Source organism: Tupaia chinensis, unplaced genomic scaffold (genome assembly GCF_000334495.1).
Source record: "Tupaia chinensis unplaced genomic scaffold, TupChi_1.0 Scaffold000340_1, whole genome shotgun sequence".
In the NCBI taxonomy this organism is placed as follows: domain Eukaryota; kingdom Metazoa; phylum Chordata; class Mammalia; order Scandentia; family Tupaiidae; genus Tupaia; species Tupaia belangeri.
In genome coordinates, this window is record NW_006159834.1 from 1246576 (window position 1) to 1258091 (window position 11516).

An 11516-nucleotide genomic window follows, 5' to 3' on the forward strand; every position below is an offset into this window, starting at 1 on the left:
CTATCACAATGTGGAGAATGTGCCTCTTGCCTGAATTTTGAGGACAATTTTTGTATACAATTCAAGTAAGTCTTTATTAATATTTTCTTTATGAAAAAATAGTTCAATTTCATTAGTGATCTAAGCTTTCTAATTCAAAATAACTTTTTTGTTTTTGATTATAAAAGACAGGCACAAACCAATCTGATGCCTGATGGTACCAGTAGATTCACCTGCAAGGGAAAATCCATATATCATTTCGCTAATACAAGCACATTCTCTGAGTACACAGTGATAAAGGAAATATCAGTCACCAAGATTGATGCAACTGCTCCTCTGGAAAAAGTATGCCTGTTTAGCTGTGGTTTTTCCACTGGGTATGGTGCTGCAATCAATACTGCCAAGGTGAGGGGCATTTTTACCCATTTTGAATGGAATTATTGGTATATGGAGTTGAAAGACCTCATGCATCTAAGTCATGGCTGAAGATACCACCTGAGGAAAAATAACAAACCTGCCTCTAAACATCCTTGAATTCTCCCCTATCTGCCTAGTCATCACATACCCCCTTTAACACCTTTCCTGTTCCCTCTTGGTCTGTATAAAGGACAAATTAAACCTGGATGCCATTCACAAGTACAGACATCGGGACTCTCTGGAAGTTAAACCTAACAATGTTATAACACGGCTCTGTGCCCCTTCCACATTCCAGTTCATTCACACTGTGATTCAATAAACATTTATGCAGCCATTCACTGTTCCAGGTGCTGGGATTCAGCAGCTAACAAAACTGATCACATTTACATTCTACTGTAGAAAACATAGATAGTGATAAGAGCTAATCAAATGAGAGGGAAGGGAAAGGGCCCATGTCTTGGAGAGGGTGTTGCTGTATTAGACAGATTGATCAGAAAATTGCACTCTGAGTGAGCGAGCTACAGTTAAACTCCTGTTTCTGGAACATCACTCAAACTTGTTCAGCCCCCTTCTTTAAGGGATTGTTGGATTTTAGGCCTCAGCTTTTTCCATTGTCCGTTAGTTCCAATACTACAAAAGAAGATGGAAGGGGTTCAATGTAAATTAGTCCCAGGATGGATGGTACTCAATAAAAAGCCTTTGCCTTTATAAAACACTGACTGCCTAACTAAGCAAAGTTTACAGATATCCAAATGAAAGGGAACGGAAGGGCTGCAGGAAGAGGGAGACAGTCCTAAAGAACTCTAAAATACCAGAATTAAATAAGTGCTCTGTCAAGTAAGTCTTAAGAGTCAATGAAACTTATTAAATTATTCTACTCATGCTGATTTCTGGGACTTAAAACTCTCGACTTGCAGGTAGGTTTTTGTTCTGTGGCTAGAGTATTCATATCTGGGACCAACTGATGGCATAATGGCTACATTGCTAGACTCCCATGAAGTCAACTGTGTTTCGAGTCCTGGACCCAGCAGCTAAAAATTCATGCTGGTGCACGTGTGTACATGCCCAAAATCCCAAGAGGAGAATGGAGAGGAGATTGTGGCATGACCATCTCACTTTCTGTCTCTGGTGAACACATGCACCCTATAGAAAAATCTCTCCCCCCACATAAAAAAAAAGAGTAAAAAAGAGTATTCCATATCTAGGAATATCTTGAGAAACTAAAAAGTCCTTTTTTTTGGAGAGGTTTTGCTACAGGGTGCGTGTGCTTACCGGAAAGACAGAGAGAGACAGAGAGATAGAAAGCGAGAAATCACCCCCCAGGGGGGATGACCATGCCACAATCCCTCCTCCTCCATTCTCCTCTCGGGATCTTGGGCATGCATGCATATGTGCCCAGCGTGAGTTCAAGCCACTGGGTCCTGGACTCGAACCGCAGTCAGTTACATAGGAGTACAGCGACATAGCCATTATGCTAACTGATGGTCCCTTGAAGATGTCCTTTATGTCTCATAAAAAAGTATACACAGGCTTGGCCTTCCCAAGGCAGTAAAAGCACATATCCCTCTGTTTTTGCTTTCTGTGCTAAGGTGACTCCAGGCTCTGTCTGTGCCGTGTTTGGCCTGGGAGGAGTTGGCCTGTCTGTCATCACGGGCTGCAAAGCAGCAGGGGCAGCCAGGATCATTGGTGTGGACATCAATAAGGAAAAATTTAAGAAGGCAAAGGAAATGGGTGCCACGGAGTGCATCAACCCACAGGACTTCAAGAAACCCATTCAAGAAGTTTTATTTGATCTGACAGGTTCTGGGGTGGAATTTTGCTTTGAGGCCATTGGCAATCCAGACACTGTGGTATGTGCTCCTCTGGATTGAAATTACCAATATTTCTGCCAGTCATCATTTTAGATTCTAAATGAATGAACATTCTTAGATTCCCTCCACCTTCCTCTCTTTAATTTTCCTTGTGCCTATGGCATCTCATCCTTCTGTCTGCTTCTACAGTGTTTTTTCACTATCCCAGATGCTGAATTGAGAACTCTCATGCTGAATTCTGCTCTCCCTCTCCATTCCATCATACAGTTCCTTCAAGCAGGTTCCTTCAAACAACTTCATTCAGATAAGTTCTATCATGCCATTCCTTCAAGACAGTAAGACTATGCAAAATATTCTTGCTAAATTATTTCATAACAAAAGTAGCCTGTAACTATAATTTCCAAGCCAGAAGTTTTAAGGAAGGTAAGGTTAAACTGAATTAATCACTCAATGAAACAATGGGTTTTTCATTTTCAGTAGTTTTTCATCTTAGATCTGAGATAGGTATTCAAAGAAAATATTTACTAATCTTGATTAAATAGATTCATTCCAAAAAGGAATAAAGAAAGTGGTTGATTTCCTAGCTGAACATGGCTTACATAAGACAACAGAAATGGAGAGGAAGTTATTGCAGAACCTGAAGCTTGCTTTCTTTGGGGATTTGAAGAAATAACATAGTCTTGGGTTGCATGCCACTATCTTCTATCAGCTGTATGGAAACCCAAGAACGATTTCTTCCAACCTAGGCCCTTTCCCCCACATATAAAATGTTTTCATTACTCACTGTACATAATGCCCTCATCTGTAAAAAGATATCACAAAACCTCTCTCACAGTCTTGCTCTAAGAAATAGCCTTCAAAAATAATTAATGAGATGATATCTATCACTTTGCTAGCATGTCATGTTACAAAAATATCAAGTGGTCTCCTTAGAGATCTAAAAGAAAATATCAACTCTAACCAACCACCTGTGTCAGTAGTGGGTCTATGAAATTATTGTTATTATCCCTACCATCATGACTTCCATGAATGCCTTTACTATTTTCATTTTTGTTGCTTCCACTTATTGAGTCCTAAAGCATCAAGCACTAGAGTAGCAGCACACAATGGCTTATCTATGCTCCAAGGCACCTTTATAAGATCAATATTATTTCAAATTAGGATAGGGAGGATCAGAAAAAGCAAGTACAGAGCGTTTAGCAGTGACGTTGGTATTAACACTAAGGTCCAACTCTCAAGTACATCTTTTAATCCCTCCTCTGTATTCCATTGGTTTACAACAGGCAGCTGCCCTGGCCTCCTGCCATGAGAGCCATGGGGTCTGCGTGATTGTTGGGCTGCTGGCTGCTGGTGCTCAACTCAGTGTCGATGGCCACTTGTTCTTCTCAGGACGTTCCTTGAAGGGATCTGTGTTTGGAGGTATGGATGAAGCAGAAAGAATGGAAATGCTTGGAGGTTTGAAGGTGGGAAACAGAAAAACGTGCTATAAATCCTTAAGAAAGGACATAAAACAGGAGCATTAGATTACAGCTTTTATTTCAACATATGTATAACCAAGGTAAGCAAATGGGGGCTGAATGGTGGCTCCGTGGTAAAACGCAATGCTCTGTGACGCTGACCCACATGAGTTCCGACTTTGTGTCCAGAGACTTCCCTGAGTATACCAGGCAAGTATATGCCCACAGTTCAGAAACAGCTGAGGCTAGGGGTGGATCAAAGCATCAGGATACTGTTGTGGTTGCTCTCTCTCTCTGTCTCTGCCTCTCCTGCTCATGGAAGAAATAAATAGATAAACTCAAGAAAAAAAGAGTTAAAGAGATGAATACTGAATGTATCCAGTACTTCTTAGTATGCTAATTTTTTTTTCATGCAAAAGAAGAGAAGAGTTTTTTTAAAAAATTGATTGGTAGAGATCAGCAGATGGAGTAATGGTTACATTGCTGGACTCCTATATAGTGGACCATGGTTCAAGTCCCAGAATCTGCAGCTTAAAACTCACACTAGGCACATGTGCATGCATGTCCAAAATCCCAAGAGAATGGAGGAGAAGGAATTGTAGCATAGCCATTCTTCCTGGGGGGAGGGGGTGATTTTTCTCTTCTATCTTGCTGCCTCTCCAGTGAGTGCACAAGAACTATGGCAAGAATTCCTCTTAAAAAAAAAAATTGATTGGTAAAGAAATCTGTGTTCAAAGCATAATGGAAACTCTAAATTGAAAAGAAAAGGCATGACCAGCAGATGGTGTAGTGGTTACGTTGCTGATTCCCACATGGACGACTGCAGTTCAAGTCCCAGATCCAGCAGCTTGAAATTCACACCAGGCACGTGTGCATGCATGCCCAAAATCCTGAGAGGAGAATGGAAGAGAAGCGATTGCAGTGTGGCCATCCTCCCTGGAGGGTGATTTTTTGCTTTCTGTCTCTCTGTCTCTTTCTGTCTCTCTAGTGAACACACATGCTCTACAGCAAAGATCTCTCTAAAAAAATAAAATAAAATAACTATAATCAATAACTACCTCAGTTGAGTTATATATCTGCCAACTGGGACTCTTTGAGTGATATACTTCACCACTAGAAGTCACTGTTTGAGACCAGCAGGTGGCACGGTGGTTAAGGCACTGGTCTCCCACATGGCCAACCGTGGTTCAAGCCCTGAACCCAACCACTTGAAAATTATGCCAGGTGCATGTGCACACATGTCCAAAATCCCGAGAGGAGACTGGAAGAGAAGAGATTACAGGGTTTACCATGCCCCCTTGGGATACGCTTGCTCTCTCTGCCTCTCTGGCAAGCACACGTACTGTCTGACAATTTAAAACAATGGCATTACAGTATGGGTCATACTTGTCAACGCACCTTGCGTGCTTTGCCATCTGAAAGGATTTTATTTCACTATGCTTATTCAAAATTCCTACAAGTGCTCCACACTTTGAGAGGATTCACCATTTGAAATGTACTCCTTCCCAAGCACATGGCACAACAAATTCCCTTACTCTGTGATTTTAAGCGCACTGCTTTGAAACAACCTTGATAGGACCTATCTTGTTTTGCGTGCAGACTCCCAACTGTGTTTCGAGTCCTGGACCCAGCAGCTAAAAATTCATGCTGGTGCACGTGTGTACATGCCCAAAATCCCAAGAGGAGAATGGAGAGGAGATTGTGGCATGACCATCTCACTTTCTGTCTCTGGTGAACACATGCACCCTATAGAAAAATCTCTCCCCCCACATAAAAAAAAAGAGTAAAAAAGAGTATTCCATATCTAGGAATATCTTGAGAAACTAAAAAGTCCTTTTTTTTGGAGAGGTTTTGCTACAGGGTGCGTGTGCTTACCGGAAAGACAGAGAGAGACAGAGAGATAGAAAGCGAGAAATCACCCCCCAGGGGGGATGACCATGCCACAATCCCTCCTCCTCCATTCTCCTCTCGGGATCTTGGGCATGCATGCATATGTGCCCAGCGTGAGTTCAAGCCACTGGGTCCTGGACTCGAACCGCAGTCAGTTACATAGGAGTACAGCGACATAGCCATTATGCTAACTGATGGTCCCTTGAAGATGTCCTTTATGTCTCATAAAAAAGTATACACAGGCTTGGCCTTCCCAAGGCAGTAAAAGCACATATCCCTCTGTTTTTGCTTTCTGTGCTAAGGTGACTCCAGGCTCTGTCTGTGCCGTGTTTGGCCTGGGAGGAGTTGGCCTGTCTGTCATCACGGGCTGCAAAGCAGCAGGGGCAGCCAGGATCATTGGTGTGGACATCAATAAGGAAAAATTTAAGAAGGCAAAGGAAATGGGTGCCACGGAGTGCATCAACCCACAGGACTTCAAGAAACCCATTCAAGAAGTTTTATTTGATCTGACAGGTTCTGGGGTGGAATTTTGCTTTGAGGCCATTGGCAATCCAGACACTGTGGTATGTGCTCCTCTGGATTGAAATTACCAATATTTCTGCCAGTCATCATTTTAGATTCTAAATGAATGAACATTCTTAGATTCCCTCCACCTTCCTCTCTTTAATTTTCCTTGTGCCTATGGCATCTCATCCTTCTGTCTGCTTCTACAGTGTTTTTTCACTATCCCAGATGCTGAATTGAGAACTCTCATGCTGAATTCTGCTCTCCCTCTCCATTCCATCATACAGTTCCTTCAAGCAGGTTCCTTCAAACAACTTCATTCAGATAAGTTCTATCATGCCATTCCTTCAAGACAGTAAGACTATGCAAAATATTCTTGCTAAATTATTTCATAACAAAAGTAGCCTGTAACTATAATTTCCAAGCCAGAAGTTTTAAGGAAGGTAAGGTTAAACTGAATTAATCACTCAATGAAACAATGGGTTTTTCATTTTCAGTAGTTTTTCATCTTAGATCTGAGATAGGTATTCAAAGAAAATATTTACTAATCTTGATTAAATAGATTCATTCCAAAAAGGAATAAAGAAAGTGGTTGATTTCCTAGCTGAACATGGCTTACATAAGACAACAGAAATGGAGAGGAAGTTATTGCAGAACCTGAAGCTTGCTTTCTTTGGGGATTTGAAGAAATAACATAGTCTTGGGTTGCATGCCACTATCTTCTATCAGCTGTATGGAAACCCAAGAACGATTTCTTCCAACCTAGGCCCTTTCCCCCACATATAAAATGTTTTCATTACTCACTGTACATAATGCCCTCATCTGTAAAAAGATATCACAAAACCTCTCTCACAGTCTTGCTCTAAGAAATAGCCTTCAAAAATAATTAATGAGATGATATCTATCACTTTGCTAGCATGTCATGTTACAAAAATATCAAGTGGTCTCCTTAGAGATCTAAAAGAAAATATCAACTCTAACCAACCACCTGTGTCAGTAGTGGGTCTATGAAATTATTGTTATTATCCCTACCATCATGACTTCCATGAATGCCTTTACTATTTTCATTTTTGTTGCTTCCACTTATTGAGTCCTAAAGCATCAAGCACTAGAGTAGCAGCACACAATGGCTTATCTATGCTCCAAGGCACCTTTATAAGATCAATATTATTTCAAATTAGGATAGGGAGGATCAGAAAAAGCAAGTACAGAGCGTTTAGCAGTGACGTTGGTATTAACACTAAGGTCCAACTCTCAAGTACATCTTTTAATCCCTCCTCTGTATTCCATTGGTTTACAACAGGCAGCTGCCCTGGCCTCCTGCCATGAGAGCCATGGGGTCTGCGTGATTGTTGGGCTGCTGGCTGCTGGTGCTCAACTCAGTGTCGATGGCCACTTGTTCTTCTCAGGACGTTCCTTGAAGGGATCTGTGTTTGGAGGTATGGATGAAGCAGAAAGAATGGAAATGCTTGGAGGTTTGAAGGTGGGAAACAGAAAAACGTGCTATAAATCCTTAAGAAAGGACATAAAACAGGAGCATTAGATTACAGCTTTTATTTCAACATATGTATAACCAAGGTAAGCAAATGGGGGCTGAATGGTGGCTCCGTGGTAAAACGCAATGCTCTGTGACGCTGACCCACATGAGTTCCGACTTTGTGTCCAGAGACTTCCCTGAGTATACCAGGCAAGTATATGCCCACAGTTCAGAAACAGCTGAGGCTAGGGGTGGATCAAAGCATCAGGATACTGTTGTGGTTGCTCTCTCTCTCTGTCTCTGCCTCTCCTGCTCATGGAAGAAATAAATAGATAAACTCAAGAAAAAAAGAGTTAAAGAGATGAATACTGAATGTATCCAGTACTTCTTAGTATGCTAATTTTTTTTTCATGCAAAAGAAGAGAAGAGTTTTTTTAAAAAATTGATTGGTAGAGATCAGCAGATGGAGTAATGGTTACATTGCTGGACTCCTATATAGTGGACCATGGTTCAAGTCCCAGAATCTGCAGCTTAAAACTCACACTAGGCACATGTGCATGCATGTCCAAAATCCCAAGAGAATGGAGGAGAAGGAATTGTAGCATAGCCATTCTTCCTGGGGGGAGGGGGTGATTTTTCTCTTCTATCTTGCTGCCTCTCCAGTGAGTGCACAAGAACTATGGCAAGAATTCCTCTTAAAAAAAAAAATTGATTGGTAAAGAAATCTGTGTTCAAAGCATAATGGAAACTCTAAATTGAAAAGAAAAGGCATGACCAGCAGATGGTGTAGTGGTTACGTTGCTGATTCCCACATGGACGACTGCAGTTCAAGTCCCAGATCCAGCAGCTTGAAATTCACACCAGGCACGTGTGCATGCATGCCCAAAATCCTGAGAGGAGAATGGAAGAGAAGCGATTGCAGTGTGGCCATCCTCCCTGGAGGGTGATTTTTTGCTTTCTGTCTCTCTGTCTCTTTCTGTCTCTCTAGTGAACACACATGCTCTACAGCAAAGATCTCTCTAAAAAAATAAAATAAAATAACTATAATCAATAACTACCTCAGTTGAGTTATATATCTGCCAACTGGGACTCTTTGAGTGATATACTTCACCACTAGAAGTCACTGTTTGAGACCAGCAGGTGGCACGGTGGTTAAGGCACTGTATTTTCACATGCCCAGTCATGGTTTGGGTCCCAGACCACCTGGTGGCTTGAAAAATCACACTGGGCCTGTGTGCATGCATGCCCAAAATCCCAGGAGGAGAAGGGATTGTAGCATAGCCATCCTCCCTTGTGGGTAATTTCTCGCTTTCCCTCTCTCTGTCTCTGTCTCTCTCTGGCAAGTGCATGCACCTTAGGGCAAAAGAAGTCCTTCTTCAAGTAATGTAAAATTTCATCCCAAATAAGTGATTGTCATTATGCTACTTGAAGATATTAAGCACAATGGATTCATGATTTAAAGAGTACTGATAAACAACAAGAATTTTTTTCCTAGCCAGAAAATATTTTCACAGAATCCTTGGACTTTCTATTTTTTTTTTTCTGAGAGAGAGTTTTGTATTTTTTGTTTGTTTTATTTTGTTTTGCTATAGGGCTTATGCACTTACCAGAGAGAGAGGAAAAAGCAAGAAATCACTCCTCTAGGGGAGATAGTCATGCCACAATCCCTTCTCCTCCATTCTCTTCTGGGAATTTTGGGCAAACACGCACATGCACCCAGCATGGTTTCAAGCCGCCAGGTCCAGGACTTAAACCATGGTCAACTACATGGGAGTCCAGTGACGTAATCATTACACTATCTGCTGGTCCTGACTTTCTTCCTTTTTTTCTTTCTTCCTTCCTTCCTTTCTTTTTTTCTTTCTTTGGAGAGGTTTTTGCTATAGGGTGCATGCACCCACCAGAAAGACAGAGAGACAAGAGACAAGAGAGACAGAAAGCGAGAAATCACCCCCCCAACGGGGATGGCAACACCACAATCCCTTCTCCTCCATTCTCCTCTCAACATCTTGGGCACGTACGCACACATGCCCGTCATGAGTTTAAGCCACCAACTCTGAGACTCGAACCTTGGTCAGCTATATGGGAGTCCAGTGTAGCCATTACGCTAACTGCTGGTCCCCTGACTTATTTTTTAAACTTGTCTTGGAACATGCTTTTTTATAGACTTTAGAAAAATCTTCTATGGAGAAAGTAAAAAACAAATAAATCTCCTTAGAATTTTGGGCTTATAAGCTAGTAATATGATATTGAGGAAGAAATGTATTGATTCAGAGATTCTGGGAAATCTTAATTCTTGAGAAAAAGAGATGAGAATTAGGAGTTATTTTAATTACTTGCCCCAGTAAGCCATGGCCCCAGATTAGCTATGGTAGTATATTGTTACAGATATTGAGTCTTAATTAATTTAGAAAGAGTAGATAGATGGTAAGACCAGCAAAAGAAAAAAAAGTAATAATCCATCTTAAAGTATAATTTCAGTTGTCCTATTTGGGATCATCAGATATGCCCATTGCCATATCCTTCCATTATTTTTATATGTTAATTTAAAATACACATACTCAACTAAGTCTCATAAAATAAGATCATGAATATCTTAAATAACTCTCCAAAAAGTTAATTCATTTTCCACTTATATAATGATCATTCAAATAATCTTTAATGTAAGTTCATTCTTTTCACAGATAGTATGATCCTATTCAATAGTTTTTAATTAAAGATAGCATTTAATGGATGTTAAACAGGCCTGCTAAACTTCCTACAATGTGTACAATGAAGAATTTTATGTACCCAAAATACCATAATGCCCCTGCTGAAAAATACCACCTGGCCTAGTTTATGTTCCTATGATTTTCCTGATGTTGTTTGGTTGGAAGAAGAAAAAAAAAAATGAAAGTATTTTCACGTAGATATAAAAATGATTTGTCAGAACATGAATGAAAAGATAAAGCAAATAGCCTTTCATGTCATCACATAAAGCACTAGTTAGAATTTTTGGTTACAAAAAAGAGAACCTGCTTAAATAAAAATAAATCCATTAGAAAAGTTTGGATGTTTTTTGTTTTTGTTTTGTTTTGTTTTGTTTTTGAGAGATTTTTGCTACAGGGTGTGTGTGCTCATCAGAAAGACAGAGAGACAGAAAGCGAGAAATCACCCCCCGGGGGGGATGGTCACACCGCAATCCCTTCTCCTCCATTCTCCTCTCGGGATCCTGGGCACACACGCACACGCGCCCAGCATGAGTTTAAGCCACTGGGTCCAGGACTCGAACCTCAGTTGACTACATGGGAGCCCACAACATAGCCATTACACCAACTGCTGATCCCAAGTTGGGAGTTGTTTTAAGAATAAGTGGGAAAGCTGGAGAGGCAGACTCAACCTGAAACCAAAAGAAAGAAGAGACAAGACCCCATCATGGATTACACACATTGCACTTTGCACAATGACACCACACCTACCTTTCTAGAAAAGAGCAAGATGGCAAATACTGTGTGTGTTAATTCATTGTATGTGTCATTTAGCATGGGGCTAAATGCAATGTATTTTGAAAATCATGAGAATAGAGAAAATACAATGCTAAGCTTATGTTACCTTAGACTCCATCTTTTCTTGTGCAATTCTTACTTCGAAAAGGTACATTTTATTCTTATGTTGCTTTGTGTACATTCTATTTCCAAAAGTTTTCACTGAGATTTCACTGCAGTAATTTTAACTTCACTTAAGTTATTTGGCTCTTTCATGACACACACACACACACACACACACGCACACACACACACACACACTAAATTTTCTAATTTTAACTTTTGGATTGCTTGTTTTTCTGATTCCCAAGACCTCAGCCTTTATTATACATTACATATGGACTCACTGCTCCCAAGAGAACACAACCTAACACCAAGAACATTTCAAGATGAGGTCCGCATCATACCTGCTTTTACTTAATTCTCCTCTGTAGTACCTAAAACACAGTGGTGGCTTGCA

At 40.7% G+C, this 11516-nt stretch overlaps 2 protein-coding genes across 2 annotated transcripts in view; one reads left to right on the forward strand and one right to left on the reverse strand.

The window, feature by feature from the left end:
- Positions 1–11516, reverse strand: part of CUNH4orf17 (chromosome unknown C4orf17 homolog) — a 254168-nt gene that overhangs the window by 232030 nt on the left and 10622 nt on the right. The window lies entirely within an intron of this gene.
- The window catches only part of LOC102494070 (alcohol dehydrogenase 6), an 18664-nt gene that overhangs the window by 5308 nt on the left and 1840 nt on the right, over positions 1–11516 (forward strand). The window contains exons 4-7 of the mRNA XM_027773314.1: positions 3–65; positions 168–384; positions 1986–2246; positions 3491–3626. Coding sequence (XP_027629115.1) covers positions 3–65; positions 168–384; positions 1986–2246; positions 3491–3626 — 677 coding nt within the window. The remainder of the gene's footprint in view (positions 1–2; positions 66–167; positions 385–1985; positions 2247–3490; positions 3627–11516) is intronic.